The 24,304-nt window shown below is 36.0% G+C and overlaps 1 protein-coding gene across 1 annotated transcript; it reads right to left on the bottom strand.

Moving 5' to 3' along the window:
* Positions 1-12,215: 12,215 nt before the first annotated feature.
* EREG (epiregulin) lies at positions 12,216-21,166 on the bottom strand. The gene is made up of 4 exons (XM_050790977.1): positions 21,085-21,166; positions 19,507-19,630; positions 18,178-18,327; positions 12,216-16,245 (listed from the first exon to the last, which is right to left on the bottom strand). The coding sequence occupies exons 2-4, from the start codon at positions 19,569-19,571 to the stop codon at positions 16,164-16,166; spliced, it is 297 nt and encodes a 98-aa protein (XP_050646934.1). The 5' UTR covers positions 19,572-19,630; positions 21,085-21,166; the 3' UTR covers positions 12,216-16,163.
* Between the last annotated feature and the right edge of the window lie 3,138 nt (positions 21,167-24,304).

Genomic DNA, 24,304 nt, shown 5'->3' with positions numbered 1-24,304 from the left:
GTGTTAAATGCAAAAACAAAATATAAAATTGTATATATAAAATCTATGTACAGAAAATAATACCAGAAACACAGATAATCATTGTCTTAGGCATGAAACTTTAGGAAAATTTTTTCTTCTATTTATATTTTCCAAATTCTATATTTACTTTTAAGATAGAAACAAACATTCTCAAAGCGATTTTGCAGACAGGTACAAGAAGATGGTAACATATTGTTCTTTCACTAATTGTGAAAAGGAAACTTAGGACTTGCTATTTGGCTGTAATAAATGTTAACTTTATATTCTTAAATTTTGGTTTTAAAATATCAACTTTCGAGCTCATTCTGAAAACAGTGCTGGAAAATCCTCTGGAGTTCACAGGGAAACATTACTGAAAACATATTTCTCTGCAAGTCACTGAAGAATTGTGTATTGACCTTCTAACAGCAAAAGTAACTGGGTATCTCTATGACATAGGAATCTACACAAGTTTTATTTATTTATTTATTTATTTATTTATTATTATACTTTAAGTTCTAGGGTACATGTGCATAACGTGCATGTTTGTTACATATGTATACTTGTGCCATGTTGGTGTGCTGCACCTATCAACTCGTCAGCACCCACCAGCTCGTCATTTACATCAGGTATAACTCCCAATACAATCCCTCCCCCCTCCCCGCTTCCCATGATAGGCCCCGGTGTGTGATGTCCCCCTTCCCGAGTGCAAGTGATCTCATTGTTCAGTTCCCACCTATGAGTGAGAACATGCGGTGTTTGGTTTTCTGTTCTTGTGATAGTTTGCTAAGAATGATGGTTTCCAGCTGCATCCATGTCCCTACAAAGGACACAAACTCATCCTTTTTTATGGCTGCATAGTAGGAATCTACACAAGTTTTAAAAATGATTATTTAATTTAAGATGGGAGTGGGAACATATTTTATTCCTTTTCAAACTCATTTTCATGTGAGTTCTTTTTTGTCAATTTTCTTATTGTAAACACAATACTTGATTATTGTAGAAATCTGTAAAATAATGGCCAGGTGTGGTGGCTCATACCTGTAATCCTAGCGGTTTGGGAGGCTGAGGTGGGAGGATCCTTGAGGCCAGGAATTTGAGACCAGGCTGGGTGACATAGCTAGACCCCAGTCTCTACAAATAAATTTAAAAATTAGCAGGCTAGGCACAGTGGCTCATGCCTGTAATCGCAGCACTCTCGGAGGCCAAGGCAAGGGAATCGCTTGAGGTCAAGAGTCAAGATCAGCCTAGCTAACATGGTGCAACCGTGTCTCTACTAAAAATATAAAAATTAGCTGGGTGTGGTGGCAGGCACCTGTAATCTCAGCTACTTGGGAGGCTGAAACAGGAGAATCGCCTGAACCCAGGAGGTGGAGGTCGCAGTGAGCTGAGATCATGTCACTGCACTCCAGCCTGGATGACAGTGAGACTCCGTCTCAATAAAAGAAAATTAAATAAAAATTAGCTCGATGTGGCGGCAGGTGCCTGTAGTTCCAGTTACTTAGGGGGCCAAGGATCGCTTGAGCCCAGGAGGTCAAAGCTGCAGTGAGCTATGATTGTACCACTGCACTCCAGCCTGGGCAACAGAGCAAGAAAAAAAAAAAAAAAAAAAAAAAAGAAGAAAGAAAGGAAGGAAGAAAGGAAAAGAAAATTTGTAAAATACATAAATGACTTTTTCAAAATTCATATTCACACAGATTATACAGAGGTAATAAATATTAACTTCATTTTATTCATTCTCATTCTCTCATTTATCTTTTTCTTTCTTTCTCAAAGCCAGGATCACACTGAATAGTTTTTGCAGCAGCGTGAAGGGTCACCAATCAGATCTCCCATCCAGAAAGAATGTGCCAATCAACTGTGAGGAGTGAGTTAGCGAACAGTCTTCAGCCAGCAGGCACTTTAAAATCTGCCATAGTGTTTGAGGAGCCCTGCTTGCGGTGTTCTCTGGCTTCTCTGCGTTCTCATGGGAAGCTCTAGCACGTGACTGAGCACAGCCCCGGTATTAGGGCCCATCCCTTTCTGCCCAATGCACCATCATTAGCACTCTCTGTGCCAGGCTCCCGTTGGCCGAGATTTTGTTAGGATTGAACTACAGCCAGAGTCTCCTCTTACCCCATCCTCTTTCTTCCCTCTCTCCTTCTACAGGTGTCAGACCTACACTGTCTTGTGAAGACTGTTCTCCTTTTTTATTGCCCCCTTTATCTGTCACAGGCATTATCCTGCCCAAAATTGTTTGCTTCCCAGAAGACCCAACTAAAACAGTTTTATATTTTGATTTTCTCACTTACCATTAAGTGGTGAGCATTTCCCAATGGTATTAAAACGTTTTCATAAACATGATTTTCATTTTATGGATTCGTTTTATAGATGTATAAGATGTTCCCAACTCTTGCCGTTACAAATAATATTATGATGGACATAATTGTTCAGCTTCTTTACATGAATTTCAGAATATTTTTTCAGAATGGATTTCTCAAAGTGTAATACCAGCTTAAGATTCTTGCTACATTTTGAAAAACAAATTTTTTTTAAAAAGTACCAACTTACGTTCTAACTAGAAATGTATTATTCCCTATTCACTGACCTTTTATGTGGTGCCTAAGTATGTGCTCTTAAAAATAGCATTTTAATTAATATCTTCATTGGTAAATCTTTGTTCACATCCCTGATTATCAAGTCCCTCCAGCTCTGGTTTCTGTGGGGTTTTTTCAGACCTGCATAAACCACTGTGCTACCTCTTTCTCACTCCTGCACTACAGCCTCTAAAACAGAAACAGCAGCCCCTCAGAGGTGGCTCTGAGTCTTCTTTACGGGCACTGGATGACAGCAAGCTGCAGAAAGACCTGAAAATGCTTCGTGTCTTCCGCAACTATACAGATGCCAAGGAGACCAAATGTTCCACTGAAAGGAAATGCTTCTGCTATAATACCATCTTCTCATGATTCTACCTTCCACCTTCCATGGAAGATGCAGGAAGCTGTGTGTTTCCCTAGTTTCTATTGCCCAGGAACACTTCTGACAAAACACTAAGAATGTGTTCCTGAATACTTACCAGAAATGAAACCAAAAGTGTAAAAGCAAACTGGTGTAATTATATAAGGAGAAATGCAGTTACCCCAGATGTAATTTAGGAGTAACTAGAAGTGATTTGAACAAATTATTTAAATTTTTTATTTCTCCCAAGTAAACCACTAGGTGTGAGGAACTTCTTTCGAAGTAGTAATAACAGATGGTACTTACTGAACATTCAGTATCTGCCAAATGCTACTGTTAGCATTTTATGTGTATTGATTTAGATTATAGTAGCCCTGTAAGCAGAGTTGCTATAGAAATGAGGAAATGGTGGCACAGAGAGGTTAAGTAACATGCTCAAGGTGCTAAGTCCCTCTCCTGAACTGGCATGAAAAGTCTCTTTTATTTAATTTATAAATAATGATAGAACAAAGATTCATAGTTCATAGTGATAAAAATAAATAAAGCTTTAGGAAAAGCTCTTCCTTACAATAGAACCCCAAATAACAAATGTAGAAGAAATGATCAAATAGGAAAAACATCAATACAAAAACTAGTGGGTGAAATTTAAATGAGAAACAGTATATTTACATAGTCCAAAAATATCTCCCCACAAATTAGTTATTAATTTTAAAGGGAAAAAGTAAATTTATAGTGGAGAAATCTAATGAATGTCATCTTAACACAATGATCAATCTTAATATCACAAACATTAGGATAAAAGGATATCATGGGGTTCACAATATAAAGTATTCTGGGGGACATACTATTACTTCCAGTATATTCCCTCCAAAGATATATAATCTGAATTTAATCATGAACCAACATCAGAGAAACACAAAATGTGGGATAATTTGGAAAAGAGTTGTAATCTTTACAAATGTCTAGATCAAGAAATCCAAAGAAATGCTGAGGAGCTGTTCAATGTAAAAGGAAATTGAAGAGACTGACAACAGAATGCAACCTGTGATCTTGGATTGAATTCTGAATGAAAAAAAATAAGAATCATAAAAAACATTATTAGGACAATTTAAATTTGAATTAATATGAAATCAATGTCAGATAAAAGTATTCAATGCTTAATTTCCTGATTTTGACAACTTGACTATGATTTTATAAGAGAATATCCTTATTCTTAGGAAATAATCACTGAAGTATTCAGAGGCAGAGCTTTGCAATATCTGTAACTTTTCTCAAATTGTTCAGAGAGGGAGAAGGAATGATGAAGCAAGTAGGGTGAAAAGCTCATAGGATAACTTATGACTGAATCATTTGCCAAGGTATCCTGTGTGTGTATATATATATATATCCTGTATAGATTTATATATAATTTTGTTACTTACAACTTAAAAACTAATTGGTAGGAGTTGTATCAAACACAATATTTGCTTATTTTTAGCTTTGGTTTAGTAATTTCACTTTAGGGATTTATTCTAAGGAAATAATAAAAAAGAGGCACAATTTTGTTACGTGGGTATTCATCAAAACTTATATGCAACTGTGGAAAACTGAAAACAACTCAAACATCTAATAATAGAGTGTTGTTTTAAGATTATGCAGTCATGGCTGGGTGCAGTAGCTCACACCTGTAATGTCCGCACTTTGGGAGGCCGAGGCGGGCAAATCATAGGTTAAGAGTTTGAGACCAGCGTAGCCAACATGATGAAACCCTATCTCTACTAAAAATACAAAAAGTTAGCTGGGTGTAGTGGTGGGTGCCTGTAATCCCAGCTACTCAGGAGGCTGAGGCAGGAGAATTGCTTGAACTTGAGGGGTGGAGGTTGCAGTGAGCCAAGATCATGTCACTGCACTCTAGCTGGGGTGACAGAGTGAGACTCCATCTCAAAAAAATATATATATGAACATATATAGTATGTATATATAATACATTTAATGGCATGGAAAATGTCATCGTTAAGTGATAAAGACAAGATACACAATGGTACCCATAGAATGGCTCCATTACTGTGTATACGTACCCACAGTCACACTCATGAAAAATTGCAAAACTGTAAATGAAAATGTTAATAGTGCTAATTTTAACATGTAAGGGAAAAAAGGTAAACTTACTTTTACTTGACACCACTTTGAAAATTTGCTTAAACAAACTTATTATTTTGCAATTAAAACAAATAATTTTCTGTCATCTAGAGTATGACTTAAAGAGGTATAAGTAGCCATAAATTTAAGGGAAAGTATGAGCTTCTGATTAGATGTGTGCACATACATAAACACCCACACCTTTATTACATGCTATAACTGGCTTCCAGTGATACAAGATCCTGCTACTGAGGTTGCTGAATGACATTGAGACCTGATCCCTAAACTTATCCTTTGGTGGAATGTACACCCAGGAAATCTCTTTTCCATAGTTGTAAACTGATGCATGACTGTTTTAAAGGGCCATGACCTTGCAGACTTGTTTCCTGGGAAAGTATCCCAAGCCTGAAACCAAGTGCTGCACATTCTCACAAGAAAATGTAATAGGATTGATTAGAATCCATGGAAGAGGCACAGTTCTTTGTATTATATGCTAAATTCGCATTTTCTCTATGTAAAAACTTTCAAAATAATTCAATTACTTATTTTCTAATTTAATTTCCAAGGTTAATTCCTTACATGTACTTTAAGATCTAAATTTTACAGGATGGGCCTAGATTCAGAAAATCTTTCTGTTATAGGCTTTGTTTTAAGCCTTTTTACAACCTAGATTGGTGCTAAGGAGGAATGACGAATTGCTATTAGTGTATTAATAATAAACATTTAATTCTTCTATTAAGTACCAAAGAATAACAAAGGACTAGAAAACAAACACATACTAACTACTGGAGATTACCCTCAACCTAAGGAATACCACAGTGCAGATTCTCATATTAAGGATAACAAATTGTTAACCCTAAAATGTCAGCTAAGATTTATATCCATAAGCCCGAAACCTCCTACTCATGATTTCTAAATTATACAACATTATCGACAGGTCCAGGAGACATCATGTGCATTGCAGGAGAATAAATTTTCAATATAGCTAATGTGCATGTTCTTCAACTCAGACTTTTGTTCCATAGCCCCACCCATCTATAAAAAGGCCCTACCCACTGATAAGGGACATATTCATATTCCCACAGCCAGATTCTCCCACTGTAATCAAGACTGCATCTAATGTAAGCACATGACTCACACACATTGGTCCCTTTCCTGAAACTCAGAGTGAGAGCCAACTCTCAGCTATCTGTGGTCTGAGTGACAGAGGTGACTGGAAGAAGCGAAAACCACTGGTATTCCCAACTTCCGTTTTAACTGATAATCTTAACCTCCTCCCTGATGTCAACTCTCCTTTACTAAATATTGCAATGAACACAGAAAGGGCCCAAGAAAAAAGCACAAGGCCTGCTAATTGTAAAACTGTATAATCAACGACTGAACAATTGAGGACTTGTCATTTCCATTTTCTTTCATGGCCAATATTCTAAATAAGTACTCTCTACCAACAGCCGCCACCAACTCCCTTAATCTAATGCAATTCTGCCTCCACTTTCATCACTCACTAAAAGCACTCTCTTTCAACCTTCATGACATTTGGAGGTCAAAACCAGGGGCATTTTTCTTCTTTCCCGTTTTTTTCTAGATTCTTTTTTTTATTAGACAGTATTAACTATCACTACAAATCTTGGATTTTGTTTTTATTTCTTCTGAGTTTCATGCCATTATGTTCTCCTAGATGTCCTGGTTATAACCATCAGCAAGTCCTGTTGATTTAAGTATAGTCTACCTATACTCCCAATTCAATACTTTCTCATTACTTCCACTACTGCTATCTTTCCCCTAACCATGTTTTAATTTAAGTGGGTTATTAAAATACTCCCCCACCTTATCTTTCAGTCTTGTCCTTTTTAGTCTATTTTCGGCAGGGCAGATAGACTGGTCTTTTTGAATTATTTCACCACCCTACCTCCAGCCCTCTGATAGTTTCGTATTGCATTTTTAGAGAAAAGGTAAAGACCTTACCAAATCTTATCACCCCTAAAGTTTCTACCCTTGACTCCCTCTCTGACTTATCTTGCAACTGTCCATTGAGTATGCCCTGGACCAGGCTGGTCTTACTGTCTTCTGAACATTAGAGTCCTTGCACTTATTGCTCCAAGCCAAGGATAGTTTGCCTCCACAAACTATAGGGATGTCTCCTTGATCACCCTAGCTAAAGACACCATGAAATTGTAGCATATTATGTTTTACTACCTTATTTTATCACTAACCGTGAAACCTTGGACATGTTACCCTGTGTCTCAATTTCCTCATCTGAAAAATGCATTTTATATGAATAGTGACATTCCTCATCAAGTGGTTAGAAGAATTTTCATAAGTTGTTGTATTTGAAAAGCTTAACAACGAATAGTAAGCCCTACACACATTTGCAACTGTTGTTGTTATTAGTATTTATTTTCTTTCTTTTCCTGCTAGAATATAAATTTCAGGTTTTGTTTGTCTTGTTTATCACTTATTTTCAAGATGTAGAACAGTAAGACACATAGTAAGCCCTCAATAAGTATTTGAGTGATTGAATGAAGAAATTAAATATTTAATTATTTCTTTTGTCTGTAAAGTCTTCTTTTCTTTTACCCATTCCTTAGATAAAGTTTCTTTTATCACTTTCCTGAGACTCAGTCACTGGTTTTCTTGGCATTTTTCCTCTACCCTCATACCTTTGGAGTGTTCAACTTGAAGTGATTCTTTGGCTTCAGCCATGGTTTCCGTGATGGGGGTTCTCATCATCATAGCTTTAGTCCAGACCACATACCCAACTTCTGCATTGGGGGCTTCCTCTAAGAGGGGGAGGAATTTGACCTGGGGCTTAGAGGATGCACCACGATAGTGTATGAGTTCTGTCACTTCACTTGCTTTGTGATCTGGTGCAAATCACAACTTCTCTGGAGACCATATTCTTTTTCAGGTAATAATTATGAATCTTACCTTCTATCTCAAAGTGTGCATCAAAACAAAGAGTTAATAGATGTGAAAGTATTTTGTAAATTGTAAAACAGTAAATAATTTTGAAGTGTTGTCAGATACCTCAAATATGCTATTTTTGCTATATGCCCTGCTGTTATCTTAGAGTCATCATATTGAAACCATTTTTCTTCTTTCCTAAACTCAATTATCTCCAACTTTGCTTTTTCTCATTTCTCATATTCAATTAGTAAACACTTGATTTTCCCTCTGTGACATATCTAAAATGCTCCTCCTACTCTGTTTTCCCAGACATAATCCTAGTCTCAACTTTCTTCAGTTTACATCTAGGTCATTACAACACTCCATTAGTAGGTCTCTCTGCCTCCTGCCTCTTTCTCTCAAGTAGTGTTCTCAAATAATCTCATTTCAGTCTTTCCAAAAAATTAAGCATATTAGATTTCTTTTAATGTCAACAAACTGCTATGATTTCAGTGACTTAAAACAACAGAATTTATTATCTTACAGTTCAGAAGTCTAATAGATGCCTCTCTGGGCTAAAGGAAGGTGTTGGCACTGGGTGAAAATTGAGGTGTTGGCAGGGCTACATTCTGTTCTGAATAATATAGGGGAGAGTCTATTTTCTTGTCTTTTCAAACTTCCATAGGCCACCAGTGTTTCTTGACTTGGGACCCTCTTCCTTTGTCAGCAACTGTGAGTCAAGTCCTTCCTTTTCACATCTCATCTCTCTGATGACAACTGGGAATGACTGTACTTTTGAGAACTCATGTGTTTGATTGGGCCTACCCAGTTAATCCACGATCACCTCCTCATCTCAAGATCTGTAACCTTAATCATCATTCATGTCCCTTTTACCATGAAAGGTAGCATTTTCATAGGTTCTGGGGATTAGAACACAGACATCTTTTGAGGTAAGGGGTATTGTTCTGCCTACCACACCAATTTATGGTGTCATTCCTCTGATTAAAAACTATAAATGATTCTCAGTGGTCCATAAATGTAAAGCTTATCTTTTCGGTACATCTTTACTGAGCCTTCAGACTAAATTTGTAACTATTCCCAAATATAGATCCTCGGCTACTGTCAGGATAGTCTCCCTGACACATCGTAAACATGCTATGCTTTTTGTTAGTGTTTTTGCTGATTATTATTCTATTTGAAATGTCCTACAATCTCTCCTTTGCTCATATCAAAGTCCTGTCATCCTGTCATTTTTTCAAAGTCCAATTAAAGTCCTACCTCTTCAATGAAACCTCCCCCTCTTGAAGTTACCTTTCTCTAAATTATTTTGTATGATACTATCTACTACATATGGTGGACTTCTGTTGTTTGTCTTTTCAGAATTTATTCATTCTTCTGGTAATAGCACTTTGTTTTTCTTTGGGGTATTTTTTTTTCTTATTAGATACAGACTTTTTATTTTCTCAGCTAAAGTGCCCTTCCTTGGCCAGGGGTATACTCATATACTCAGCTAGACAGTCATATGCTGTCTTCTTAGACCACGAGCTCCCAAGAAGTAAAATGGTTGGAGTACACACCTTCTAGAAGCAACACACTGCTACCTAAATCACTAAAACTGTCCTGTTTTTTAGCTTTTACTCTAATTCTATTGACTTTCTTATAACTGTCCTATAAATTTTTTAGTTTCACCAGAATTGCGTTTTTTCCCCTAAAAATCAAGAAACCCTAACTGTTAAAGCCTCCACTGTTCTTTAAATGTTCTCATAACTTTGAATCCCTCTTCTATTTATTTTGTAAACGATAGTATATTTTATACTCTTTCGAATATTCCACAAGCATTTGCAAATTACTAGACACAGAAAAGCTTTTCGATAAATATTGATTGATTAATTGAAAAAGCACTGTTTTTATCATTTTTTAAGAATGCAAATTGTTCCTGATAGTAACTTGAAGGTCAGAAACATGACACATACTTCTTTGGAACACATCCTGCCATCCCCAGAAGAAGGGACAGTGCTGAGAATAATAGAAAATCATTGATTCATAGATTAATTGGAAAGATCATCATTGGTCAACAATATATGATTTTATTTTTATGTATATTTTGTATCATACACTAGTATAACCAATCCCTTATCTGTTCTGTATCACCTAGTCACATGGTCTCCATTTATTTAGCATGTAATGGATCCACTTACATTATCTGCATTAAATGAGCATAAGTTTTGCTTATTTTCTTAATAGGTACATTGCACTACAAGCTAATAAGAAAATTATGGGAATCTTTTCCCAAGGATTTCTCTGAAATTTAGATAAACTGAGCAGAGTATCTGTGTTTGGTTTTGTATGATAGATAGTTAACATTAGTGGGTGACCAGACAGGGTATTTAAAAGAGATCCATGTTTTATGTCTTTTCTTAATGAATTCATGTTGGAACTTAATGAACAGCACATATATTTCATGCTTTATGACTGTTTAGGGAAAAATATGTTCTAGCATTGATCAGAGTCAAATTCAGTGCTTATAATTTTATCCTTTTGAAGACTCTGATATTCTGTGTAACTCCAGTTTCTTGGAATCTTTTTCCCCCCTCTGCATAATCTCTTCAAAATGACCAATTATGCCATCATTGTAAAAGTTTAGGGTATTTCTCTCTGAAATCACTTGAAGATGGGTAATTTAGCACCTCTCAGAAAGAGATAGCAGGTTTTTGGTCTGAGATACAAGAAAGATGGAGTTGAATTTAATTGAAATAGGAACATTATTGAAGAAACATTTTTAGGGGAATATTAGTTATTGAACGTGTCACCTTTGAATGTCTAGTGAATATGTAAGTGGAGATGTTAGGTAATTGGACACAGACATCTGGAACTCATGGCAAATATCTAGACTGGGAGTAATCAGTATATAGACAGCAATTAAAGATATGAAACTGTATGAAATGAAGTAGGGAGTGGTTGTACGGAGAGAAAAATTACAAGATTGAGCTCTGGAGCACTCTGTTGTTGACAGGTCCATGGTAGAGGATTGGGAAATATTGAGGAAGATCTAGCAAAAGACTGAGAAGCAGGTAGAAAAGCAGGTGAGTGTGATATCCTGGAAGCCAAGAGAAAAAAAGTGTTTCTAAGAGTTCTCTTCCTTAATCTTCTGGATTCTCAGACCTTGAACTAAATCAGTGTAATGATTCTATGACAATTCAAAGATTCTATTTTATAAGAATTTCTATTTCCCCCAAGAAAACTCTAAACTAAATCTGAGACTAACTCCTTATAATCTTCCTCTGCCTCTGACACGGCCAGAACGTTAGTGGAATTAGGAGTCAGAAGACCTCAGTTCTCATGACACTCCACCTATTGCCAGTGGTGTGACCCAGAACAAATTGCTTAACTCCCTGTCAAACAGTCAAAGCCATAGATCCCTTCCCCAGCCGCAAGCTAATGAAAGATCCAAGGAGCTAAGGAATGGAGCAAGTACTCTGTAGACTGCTGAAGGAAAACCAAGGAAGCCATCCATCACTGTGATGGAGGGTGGGAAGAATCAAGCTTGTCTGCTCTGACGGCTCAGGGGAGTCACACCTCTTCACAGAGGCTGAGAGAATCATGAGACACCATTCTAGCTGATGTATCCTTGCAAATGCTACTTCCCAATAGGATATCTATTCTTTTTAGAAATACTCTTTTGAAATACTCTTTAAAATATTATTTTAAAAAATACTAACTCCAGGCTGGGCATGGTGGCTCACGCCTGTAATCCCAGCACTTTTAGGAGGCGGAGGTGGGTGGATCACAAGGTCATGAGTTCGAGACCAGCCTGGCCAACATAGTGAAACCATGTCTGTACTAAAAATACAAAAATTAGCAGGGCATGGTGGCGCGTGCCTGTAATCCCAGCTACTCCGGAGGCTGAGGCAGGAGAATCACTTGAACCTGGGAGGCAGAGGTTGTGGTGAGCCAAGATCGCACCACTGCACTCCAGCCTGGGCAATAGAGTGAGACTCTGTCTCAAAAAAAAAAAAAACCTAACTTCTAGGATTTTTAAATACCAACACCTAGAATTTTATAACTAATGTGGCTCCTTCTATTTCAAGAAATTCTTCACTATGCTGGCTATAAAATGTGATACATTTATAGAATTTTTTCTCAAATGAACACCATTGAGTCTTTGTATCTACACACATTATATCCCTGTCACCGCTTTTAAACCCTTTAATGTATTGTGGGGAAAAAAATGCAAAAGAAAAAAAAAAAAAGAATGAAGCTGCATTGTCAACATAGATTTTGAATGCATGATGTTCAATGCATTTTTATTTATTTCAATTGTTTTCAGTTCCCAAGAAAATAAATAAAAATTAATAATATTTTGTAAATTATCTATTTTCTCCTTCAATATCTTAAGGTACACAATTATCAAAGCTGATATTGAACACAAACAAATTGATACAATTCAGTACTCTGATAACATTCATAGTCAAATAAGTTACTTTAAACTGCATGCAATACAACTTTATGTTCCATAGCATCTTTAATACAAAGTGTATACCAAAATGGCTCTCAAACTTAAAAAGTGCAATTACAGAGTGCAAAATAAAAGGAAAATACATTATATTACATTTAACATCTTAAGTTTGAATAACAGATATTTAAATAAAATTATTCTTCTTTAAAACATTAAAATACACACCACAAATACTGTTTGTACAAGTTGTTACTCCCTCTTCTCCCATATGAACAAGAATTTTTTAAAAGAATATATTGAGCATCGAATTAAAAACTTTGTTTTCAAAAGTTTACAGAATAGATATTGGAGCAAAAATTACAAAGTGGGTCAGATACAGGTTTTTAAAAACTGCATTATTGAATTTAAGAAAAGTCAGACACTAGAATCGTAGTGCATAAAAGTTGATTTAATACCTGGTGGTGATTGAATTTAGTCTCAAAGGCTCATAAATAAAAATCTGACTTAAGGCATAGTCATACCAGTATACCAATTCTCCCACCACTTTGACTTTTGGCAGAGAGATTAGAGCAAAAATTATTTAGGAGAACAGTGGAGTTACACTGTATTATGTATGTTTAATAAAATGTCAATTTTAAGGTTAAGGTTAAGGAAATCTCAATTTTAAGGTTAAACCTTGAGTACCAGTTATAGAACTTAATATTCCTGGTTAAAGAGTAGATTAACTGGGTTATTATGTGGCCTTGGTTGAAGACCATGAATTGTGCATTTATGCATTTGTGGTTGCTTTGGTTCTCAATACACTGAATATGCATAGCCCCTTCTAGAAATATATATAGTGAGAAATCTGTAAAATGGGGGAGTTAGACTAAATGTGAACTAAAATTTTTCCACTGTGTACAGGACCCATGAGCTGAGAGCAATCAGTTTTTATGTTTACTCAGCACCATCCTCACTAAAACAATTATTTTTGTATTATTTTCACCCATAGAAAGTAATGTGGGTCATACTTTATTATTTAATATGCATTTACAAAGATCTATTTTAGGGATTAGCTTTTTTAAGCATTCTTAAAGATGAAAAATATGAAAAAGACTTGTTTTTATGAATTGAGATGCTTAAGATAAACTGACAAACCAAGACTGAGATGCTTACAATAAATCTTTTGTAAACGAAATAAATGGATTGCAGCTGATTTATTGAAGAGTCAATAGATTTTCTTTGAAACAGCCAAGATCACTGAAAATAGGCAGACTGTCTTCACATCTAGTAAGTTTAATAAATACAGTTGTACCTTGGTATCCACAGGGGACTGATTCCTAAATCGCCCTCCTGCACATACTAAAATCGGGCACAGATGTTCAAGTCACTTATACAAAACGGCATAGTGTTTGCATATAACCTATTCACATCCTCCTGTATACTTAAATCATCTTTACATTACTTATAATACCTAATGTAAATGCTATGTGCCGTGGCTCACGCCTGTAATCCCAGCACTTTGGGAGGCTGTGGCGGGTGGATCACGAGGTCAGGAGATTGAGACCATCCTGGCCAATATGGTGAAACCCCGTCTCTACTAAGAATATAAAAATTAGCTGGGCGTGGTGGCGTGCACCTGTAGACCCAGCTACTCATGAGGCTGAGGCAGGAGGATCGCTTGAACCCAGGAGGTGGAGGTTGCAGTGAGCCGAGATTGTGCCACTGCACTCCAGCCTGGGTGACAGAGCAAGACTCCATCTCAAAAAAAAATAATAATAAATAAATAAAAATTTTTTAAAAAAGTAAATAGTTGTTATACTGTATTGGCTTTTTGTTGTATTATTTTTAAAGTATTTTCCATCCTTGGTTGGTTGAATCCACAGATGTGGAACTAACCACAGAGGGCCAACTGTAAGTAGAGTACTTAAAATGTGTTCTTACATACTTTGACTTCAGCTATATTAAACAGGAAACAGAAATAACTTTTTAGATCAATTGATTTTTCTTTTCTCTTGTTTTTAAGTTTTATATAAATGGTTAATAGAGCAACAAATGACTGCAGTTCTATGATCCATTAAGGTCATATATATATATACATATTTGTATATGAATATATATACAATATGTATGTGAATATATGTCTTTACTTGTTTTTGTGTTTATTTTCCTAATAGTAAGGGCAGGGCCAGGACTTTAGATGACTTTAGTCATGTGATCCCTTGCACCAGGGTATATAATGCATGGATACACATGGAGACAAGTCCTGGCATCTGGTGCTCCAGAGGTCAGCCATGGCTTATTATGTCTTCATTGCCCTAGCACATGCCAGGATAAAAGTGGAGGAAGAACAGATCCTCTCTGACCTGGTATGTGATCCAGGGAGACTCTACTCAAAGGTTTAGCATTCGATGAAGCAGCCTCCCATAAAATCCAAAGGTGGTGGCAGCAGTGGCTCCTTATGCAATAGCCCAAAAATACTCCTATTAACTCACTGAGATTTATGGGCTCAGAGTGCAGAAGAAATCTTTGTCTCTTCCAAAAAATAAACAAATGTCAGAAAAATGACCCCTAGTTTTCACCTCAGCCTCCACAGGAAGGTGTGTTTAAGTTTCTACATTTTAAATGCTTTCAATTGAGATTTTCATTTGGAAAAATACACTATGTCAATTTTTAAGTTTTTTCCCATTTCCTATGTCAAGATACAACTTTAAATACATAACTTCACATTCTAGAAGAAGCCATTTACTGAGCTGTTTTAAAGTTAAAACTTTCTTGAATAAAAGACAGCATGTCTTAAGACAACATGTAGAATTATTGTCTTCATATACTTTAAAATAATAGTCCATCAAATTTTGGACTGTGATTTAATGTTAGAATTCAGCAAAGTACCTATAAAAAGAAATATCCTAAAACGAAGCACAAATTTAGGTTTCAAGTGTGGACTTTTTTCTAATTGTCTATTGAGCAATAATTACCTCACATAAATGTTGTAATATACAAAAAAAGGAATATCATGAAGCTATGAAATGCCCACTACTTAAATAAAATATGACAGAAAATTGTTTTTCAATTCATTTTACATAGGCAGAATCTGGTAGATGCGTGACTAGTACATGTAGGAGTCATGAGCTGGCATAGGGAGCGGTCCACTGCCCCTCATATAACGGTTAGAGCTGAGACCTGAGTGAAGAGACCATGGAGTCCCCAGAGTTAGCTTGTTTCAAATGTGTAGTGTTTAACACAGGACCTATATTTGCTTTTCCCAAATTCCAATTGCATTACCGTTTTAATATGTGACACCATGGTGCCAACTAACACATCAAACCCTGGTACAGTCAAACCAATTATCATTGATTTGAGTAGGAAAAAAAATACTTACTAAATCATTTGACTCTATATATAGGCTTACAGAAATCTGTCATTTGCTAACAATTCTTGAGCTATGACCTGGGAATTGCTTACTTCTAAGCACTGTGCACCAGGCATATAAACTTTGAAGCTTTCAATGAAGCATTTAGCTCAGGAAATTACTTTTATAAAAATATCAATTTTCTTTTGATATTAAATATTTTCTGCACATTATACATTAGCAAATAATAGTCTGTCAACAATAGAACAAAAATAAAAATATTTTTCAAGTATATTAAAATACAGTGTTATTGACCTAACACTTGACCCAACATAAATATTATTAACAAAGTGGGAATATTAATATTAACCAGGCACACTGTTATCCCTGCCATATCCCTGTCAAACTTGTTATCCATAAGTTTGACAGCTCCATTCAGACTTGCGGCAACTCTGGATCCCCTGAGGTAACTCTCTCATATTCCTTCTTTGGTTCTTTACTTTTTCGATTCCTGTACCTGGAAATATTCATAAACGAAACTGTTAGCACTGCAGTTAACAGTAAAGGAAAAAGTGTGTCATATATGGACTGCAAAAGCACATTAGTATAGTGTTTCCAAAATGACAAAGTTGAACAGATTTAGGTTGAACAAGGTTAGAAAAAAAAAAAAAAAGAGGGATGAGGAGGTGGTGTGCTGTAGTCAAACAATTTTGGAATGACATGATAAAACACACTTAAAGAGTTTCTCCAAGTCTTTAATGTGATCATGAATATTGTGAAATTCCAAGAGGAGTGTGGCCACATTTAAGTCTGAGTTTTAGGTTTTCTTTTTCTGTCTCTCTTTCTTTCTTTTTCCTTCCTCTCTTCTAAGGAATGAATATTTACAAATCATGCTACATTAATACACTCTGTCCATCACATTGATATAATGCTATCACTAATCAAAATAAAAATAATATTTATCAGGCACTAATTTGGTGACCTACAGTTTTCTAAGTGTTATATATGCATTATTTATTTTACCTTCACATTTGCTGTTACCATCCTCATCTTACAGATGAAGAAAGTGAAATACAAATGGGTTATATATAACGTGCCCAAGGTCTCATAGCTAGGATTCATAGATTTGTCATAATTGAGAATCTTCTTTCATTTATTAATTAAGCTATTTTCCTAATATTTTTGAGTTTATTTTGTCCCTATTTTGGAAATGAGACATGTAGCTTTGAGGAAACCACATCATGTCTATGTTTACTGGAAGAATATGAATTAAAAAGAATTTGTTCTTAACTCTGGCATTTGTCAACTATATGAGCTGGGATATGTGAATGAACCTCTCTAAGCCTCAGTGCACCATCTATAAAGGGAAGGATTGTGGTCAAAGATTTTCAGGCATATTTCAGTTTTAATAGTATTTAGTTCTGTCATGGCAACTTATTATGAAGGCATTATTATTTGATGGATACTTAAAATCACATACGGACAAAATAAATTTAATATTATGAAAGCAGCACACTTTCAGACCTTCAAAATTGGAAGTGCGCTACTTTCACAGAAAAATAAAAACTTAAATCCACCTTGAGTAATTTGAACCTGTTTCAAAATATGTTTCATGGAGACATTTTAAAAGGAACTGCTGTTAATTAATCCACGCTGTCCCCATCCTTTGCTCCTAACCCTGAAAAAATCCTGCCAAACTAGACTTTAATGTTCACTTTCTATTTTTTCTGTCTTCGGCTCGTGACAATAATGCACATGAGGATGGGGTACGACTGTTTGGGGGGACTAACACAAACTCTTTTTTAACAACCGTTTTTTGTAATTCTCTAGAAATAGTTCCACCAGTCTGCCTTAAATGGTAAGATAACCCAAGCTTCTGAGGTTACTAATTTACAAGGCTGTTTTTATAAAAGAGAAAATGTGACTTGATGAATTAAATTCAGGTGGTTAACTACAACAGTAGCACCTTTCCTATGATTTACTTTCACATGAAATATTATATTACACACCAAAAGCAGCCACCCTGTAACTAATGTAGGATAAGAATTTCTGTCCATATTTTCTAAAGAAAGGAATTGATACTCTCAATTTGACTTATGTAAGCTCACATAGGTAATAAGTACCAGAGCTGATCATAAAGTTCAATCCAGATGTTCTGCAGCAAAAACATTTTTTTAAAAAAAGAATTTCAAGTTATTTCAGATTCAGGGGTACATGTGCAGGTTTCTTAACAGGGTATATCGTATGATGCCGAGATTTGGGGTACAATTGATCCGATCTCTCAGGTATTGGGCATAATACTTAATAGTTTCTCAACTCTTGTAAGTGTCATTTGTACAGGTTTGATCTTATCTTTCTAATACTTTATCCACATTTTTACCCAGTTTATAGGTCTGCATTATGTAAAAATAATTTATAAAAGCAGAGTATAAAAAACATGCTGACTTACCATCTGCAGAAATAATATGTGGAACCGACAACTATGATAAGAAACAAAATAATAAGAATCACGGTCAAAGCCACATATTCTTTGCTTAAAGGTTGGTGGACGGTTAAATAGAAATGTTCACATCGGACACCAGTATAACCCACTTCACACCTTAAGGAAAATACAGAAGAAAGAAAGATCAGTTATTTAAAAAGGAAATCATGGTTCTGAATTAGTTTTATAAGGACTAATATCACACTGTAATTCAAGAAATCAACAAAATTTGCTAAGGTTGTAAAGAGGATTTCAAAGATTGAGTTAGATCAGTAATGATAAAAGGGCTCCACATAGCTCTTGGGCTAAATTGTGGTATTAAATGATGGTTGTGTTCAGCTGTCATGGTGGCTGACAGTCTGCAGTGGTGTTTTGTAAGTTGTATAGATTTGAGATGCCTTTTGTCTAAATCAGTGGAATCAATTGTTTGTTTGTTTGTTTGTTTGTTTTGAGATGGAGTCTCGCTCTGTCGCCCAGGCTGGATTGCAGTGGCGTGATCTCTCGGCTCACTGCAACCTCTGCCTCCCAGGTTCAAGCATTTCTCCTGTCTCAGCCTCCTGAGTAGTTGGGATTACAGGCATGCACCACCACGCCTGGCTAGTTTTTGTATTTTTAGTAGAGGCGGGGTTTCACCCTGTTGGCCAGGCTGGTCAGGAACTCCTGACCTCAAGTGATCTGCCCGCCTCAGCCTCCCAGCGTGCTGGGGTTACAGGGATGAGCCACTGCGCCTGGCCTGGAATCAATTCTTAAAACAATACCTGATACAGAAGTTGAAGGAAAAGACCCAAAGCAGAGAGACACCGTCTTGGCAAGTGTGAGAGGCATCAGAAGCCCACCCTGCTCTGCACCTCTGACATATGTGTGCAATTTAAAAGCTACTATTTATTACCTAATTTGTAAAAACTCAGAAAAGTTTCTAATATTATATATACTGCATTTAACATCCCATGGAAATATAGGGTAATTTCAATGTATAAAAATAGAAATAAAAAGAGTAAAACTGCATTTGTTTATCACATATTCTCACTTTCAAGTAGGGGCTAAATAATGTGTACACATGGTCATAGAGAGTGGAGTAATAGACTATGGAGACTTCAAAAGGTAGAAGAGTTTTAGGGGGGGTTAAAGGATGAAAAGTTGCCTAATGGGTTCCATGCACACTGTTCGAGGGGTGGGTACTCTAAAAACTCAGACTTCACCACTACTGAATATATCCACTAACGAATCTGCACTTGTACCCCTAAATCTATAAAACAAAATTTTACAAACTGTATTTGTTTATTTCTGACATATTACCTGCAGTAATTTTGACTCATGTCCACCAGGTAGATGCACTGTCCATGCAAACAGTAGCCATTCATGTCAGAGTTACACTTTGTTATTGACACTTGAGCCACACGTGGATTGTCTTCTGTCTGAACTGTAAAAGAAGTGGAAAGTTGAATATATTCTCTAGCCTGTATGGAAGAATTTCTCGCTCTTTCATAACAGTAACCACCGAGCTGCTTCAACAAAACAGGTCAGATGCCAATCAGTCGAGAAGAATTTTGAGAAGTAGGAAGTCACTCTAGTTGTCACACCCCCTAGACCAATCAATAAACACTTGAATACAAAGGAGAATGTCCAACAGACTAAACAAAAGAAGATAACATGCTAGGATTTCATTCTCAGAAGACAACCTTTAAGGGTAGAAAAGGCAAATTTAACACACACGTGTCATTATTCTCCAAGTGGGTGTTATTCACTTCTTCAAGCAAAATGTGTCTAATTTTTCTCAAGCCCCAAAACATTTCTGAAATCTATTACTCCCCAAAGCCGTTGCAAGCTCATACCATTAATTAATTCAAAGGAGCTTAATTCTATAGTGGATTTTTCATCAGTAAGGCTGGCTTTGGTGTATGTTCTCAAGTTGTTGAGGTTACCATTAATGAATTAACCAGTCTCCCAATATCTCTACTGATGAGGCCTGAATCCAAACTAGACAAACCCTGAGTGAGAAAGGCCTGTCAGGCAAATACAACAATGAAAATAGGAGCCTCTGTGTGAAACTCATTTTAGAAAATTTTAGATACCAAAATGTGAAAGATGCTTATAAAATCATTTTTAAAATAGCAACTTGATTGTAATACTCTTGCCCAAATAACCAAAGAAGGAAAAAAAAAAAAAGATGATGGGGGGAGGCTGACTGAACCTCCAGAGACCTGATGGTGAGGGACAAAAGATAAAGTTGTTATGGAAAATATCCTGCTTCCTCAAAATAACTCAGTTATCTTGATTTTGTAGCTAAGACTGAAGATAAAGCTGATCCCCCTTGGACTATTTCTGGAGTCCACAATCCTCGTGGGGAAAAGACTGTATTACTTATCTTTGTATCTCTATGCCTTAGCACAGTGTTTGGTGCATACTAAGTACTCGATAAATGTTTTCTGAATAAACACTGTGCCTAGAAAGAAACGACCATCATTTGTTCTTCTTACAAAGAGACAGAGAGGGATAGAAAGGGAGATAGAAAACCTACTCTGCACGAAGTTTTCCTGGTTTGCTGTTTTGCCCAGAATCCAGTCAGTGTGGTCTCTGAGAATGTTTTGCAGTAAAGAGCCAGGAGACGACCAAAGGGAATGCAATTTGTTGTTCTTGTTGTTCCCTATCTCTTCACAGTCCAATCTGTGTATATAATTTGTCTGGTCCCTCTCCTACCAGTTATTCCTTTATATAATTTTTTCAGAACATTAGTTTATAAGGTGGTTTAAAAAGTAATATAGCAGCTATTCCTACCCTTTTCTTTTTATTATCACATACGTATGGTCTTTGAGCTTATATTTCTGTTTAAAAATGTGTAGTCTCTTGATGCCACATTGACAAACTTGGGCTTACCTAAAGCTGTGCAGTTATCACTGGACTCTCCTGGGATACATGATGGAATCACAGTTGTACTGAGGACTGCCTGTAGAAGATGGAAACCTATTTATGAAGAAAAATCAAATATATAATTAATGTGTTAAGGAAAGAAATCTTGATCAAATTTCTACATAACTGCAGTACTTACAGAGTTTTGTTTCATGGATTTGGTCCATCAAAACCGTAAAACAAAATTATTCATGGAAACAGGCATATAACAGAAAATACAAACACCCCCAGCTAGTCTGTGGAAGGATAAAAGCCTTGGCATTACATTCATGGTTACAGATTTGACCTGCTCTAAATATTTCACAACAACATTTTCAAAGATTTGATTTTGAAGTTTTATTTCCTAAGACACACATCAGTTGGAGAATTCCCACTATTTTATTCCATCATGGGCTCCAAATTAGACCCCGTCACAAAAAAAAAAAAAAAGGTTCTAAATAAAAAATCAGTTTCCACTTATGGTAACAAGAAACTCAACCTAAGAAACATTCTTATTGATTTATGTACCTAAGTTACTCTTTGCATTGCATTACACATGAATATAGATTTTAATTAACACAATGCAAGCTAAGTAAAATCAGAATATATATTGTCTAATATGAGGAGGAACAGGCATACCAAATGAACCATACTGAGCCCTAGAATCCAGTTTCTGTCAGCATAGGAAGAGTTTGAATCAGCTGTTTCATCATGTGTATTCAGTGAAAAGATAAAATGTTGGAATATAGATATCAGAATGACTCAAGTAGTTTCTGAATTGTATAGGAAGCATCATAAGAAGAACCCTGTTAATTGTACACATGTTTACTTAAGAGCTTTTAGCTGCTTCTGTTTAAGCTTTAGGTATTTGCATTTCAAACACCCTTTCCAATTTATCTGAGTAACTGTCATATAGTAAATACTAATGTGGTAGTAGTAGTAGTAGTAGCAGCAATTAAGCTCCACTAAATTAATTAATGGCTTCAGCTTGCAATTGCTTTGGGGAATAACGAATTTCAGAACTGAGATTTGAAAATAATTAGACATATTTTGTTTGAAGAAGTGAATAATACCTACTGTGGGGGATAATGGACATGTGTGTTAAGCTTGCTTTTTCTATACCCTAAAGGTGGTCTTTTGAGAAAAAATACCTCCCATGTTATTTTGTTTAGTCCGCTGGACATTTTCGTTTATATTCAGGTGTTCATTGGCCTAGGGTGCGTGATAAATAGAATGACTTCCTACTCCTGAAAATTCCCCTTGACTGATTGGCAGCTAGGTAAAGGTAATCTGGGTAAAATCAGAATATATCCTATCTAATATGAGAAGAAATAGGCATGCCAGATGAACCACATTGAGAATCCAGTTTCTGTAAGCACAGGAAGAGTTTGAATCAACCTGTTTCGTTGAAGTAGCTAAGTAAGTGGTAACTGTTATGAAATGATGATTAATGCCTTCATAAAGGCAACAAAATATATTCGACTTTCCACTCCTTTCACAGTTCAGACAGAGGACCATCCATCTCTTGAACAGGTACTATGTACCAGTAATATGGTTTGGCTCTGTGTCCCCACCCAAATCTCATCTCCAATTTCAATCCCCATGTGTTGAGAGAGGGATCTGTAGGGAGGGAGGTGATTGAATCAATGGGGGTGGTTTCCTGCATGCTGTTCTCATGATAGTGAGTGAGTTCTCATGAGATCTGATGGTTTTAAAAGTGTTTGGAAGTTCCTCCGTCTCCCCTCTCTCTCCTGCCGCCTTGTGAAAAAGGTGCTTGCTTCCCCTTCGCCTTCGGCCATGATTGTACGTTTCCTGAGACTTCCCCAGCCATACAGAACTGTGAGTCAATTAAAGTTCTTTCCTTTATAAATTACCCAGTCTCAGGGAAGTTCTTTAAAGTACTGTGAAAACAAACTAATACAACAAGGTATGGTCGTATTCACCTTATCTCTATTATACTCTTTAGTCCTCTCAGTGCCAATTCGAGGAAGATACTATTATTATCCCCATTAGAGAAAACTAAGGCATATACAGTTTAAGTAACTTTTCCCAAGGATACATATTGTTAAATGGGCCACTTTATAGAATTTGGAACTAGGCAATAATACTAGAGTATAATGGACATCACAGAGAATAAATTATGGTAGCTGTAATTGAAGTAGAGTATTTAACCCAACATAGAGACCACAAAGTATGGTGGAAGGCAGCCTTGTGAGGAAAACTTGAGCTACGTGATCTTGAAAAAGTTAATTTACTTTTCTGCAGTCTTGTGAGGAAAACTTGAGCTACGTGATCTTGAAAACATTAAAAAGAGTTTAATATTTATCTAAGTTTTCCTATCTTATAGATTTTGGGGAAGAATACAGTGAAATAAACTAATTTTTTGTTGTTGTTTTTTTCCTGAAATGGCTGACATATCCCTAAATATTTGTTTCTTGACTCTCAACTTCTAGCCCCTGGTATTAGCAGTGTATGGGGACAGTGCCCTCTACTGGTTTATAACAAGTTTGTACAGCTCTGCAATTTGGTACTGTAAAGAAAAATTTAATTCATGTAATACAGGAATTTTATTTTTTCTCAGTTAGAGAAGGCTTGTATCTGTTAAGCCGATTGTATATTTTTGGGTTCTGAAAACTAAATTACACATCGGCATCAGCATCATAATGTGTAACTTCATATATCAAATTTCACACTTAATTCTGTGAAGTAGTTATTAGTCTCAAATACCCTCAGTGTATTTAAATTAAATATCTTGTCTAAGATCACTTATGACCACCGAAGAGAAGAGTTACGAATTTATCTTTTGACATCAAATTTCCTATTCTTCAATGATTTGAAAATTCTGTTGTTTTTAAAGATTCAGAATTATCCCCTCCGGACTCCATGCTTTTCTACAATATACACGCTGCTTCAATTGCTCTTATGGAACCACACAAAAATATATTTTTATTGAATGACAAAGAAATAGCTAAAGCTTAGATTTCATTATCAGTTGAACCAAGCTGAAAAGTATTTCACTAAGCTTTTTATCGAGGATAAGCTAGATTCTCATTCAAGTCCATTTTATTTTAAATCCCAATAATAATTTCACCATACTTTCACTACCGAAGAATTAAATCCTTTAACTAACACAGTTTCCTCAATACAAATTGGAGCTTTAGTTGCACGTGCTTACATCCTTAACATTCCTGTTCCTACGTATTTCTTC

Source organism: Macaca thibetana, chromosome 5, assembly GCF_024542745.1.
Source record: "Macaca thibetana thibetana isolate TM-01 chromosome 5, ASM2454274v1, whole genome shotgun sequence".
Lineage (NCBI taxonomy): Eukaryota > Metazoa > Chordata > Mammalia > Primates > Cercopithecidae > Macaca > Macaca thibetana.
The sequence above is the reverse complement of the archived record's forward strand: the minus strand, read 5'-3'. Positions and strand labels throughout refer to the sequence as shown.

What these genes read in the sequence shown, in the direction of transcription:
- EREG (XM_050790977.1), bottom strand. Translation starts at nt 19,571, where the DNA reads ATGAATGGCTACTGTTTGCATGGACAGTGCATCTACCTGGTGGACATG. An exon ending in ATGAGTCAAAATTACTGCAG is followed by an intron (nt 18,328 to 19,506) that starts GTAATATGTCAG and finishes ATTTTCCTTAAG; the next exon opens with GTGTGAAGTGGGTTATACTG. An exon ending in ACATATTATTTCTGCAGATG is followed by an intron (nt 16,246 to 18,177) that starts GTAAGTCAGCAT and finishes GAATATTTCCAG; the next exon opens with GTACAGGAATCGAAAAAGTA.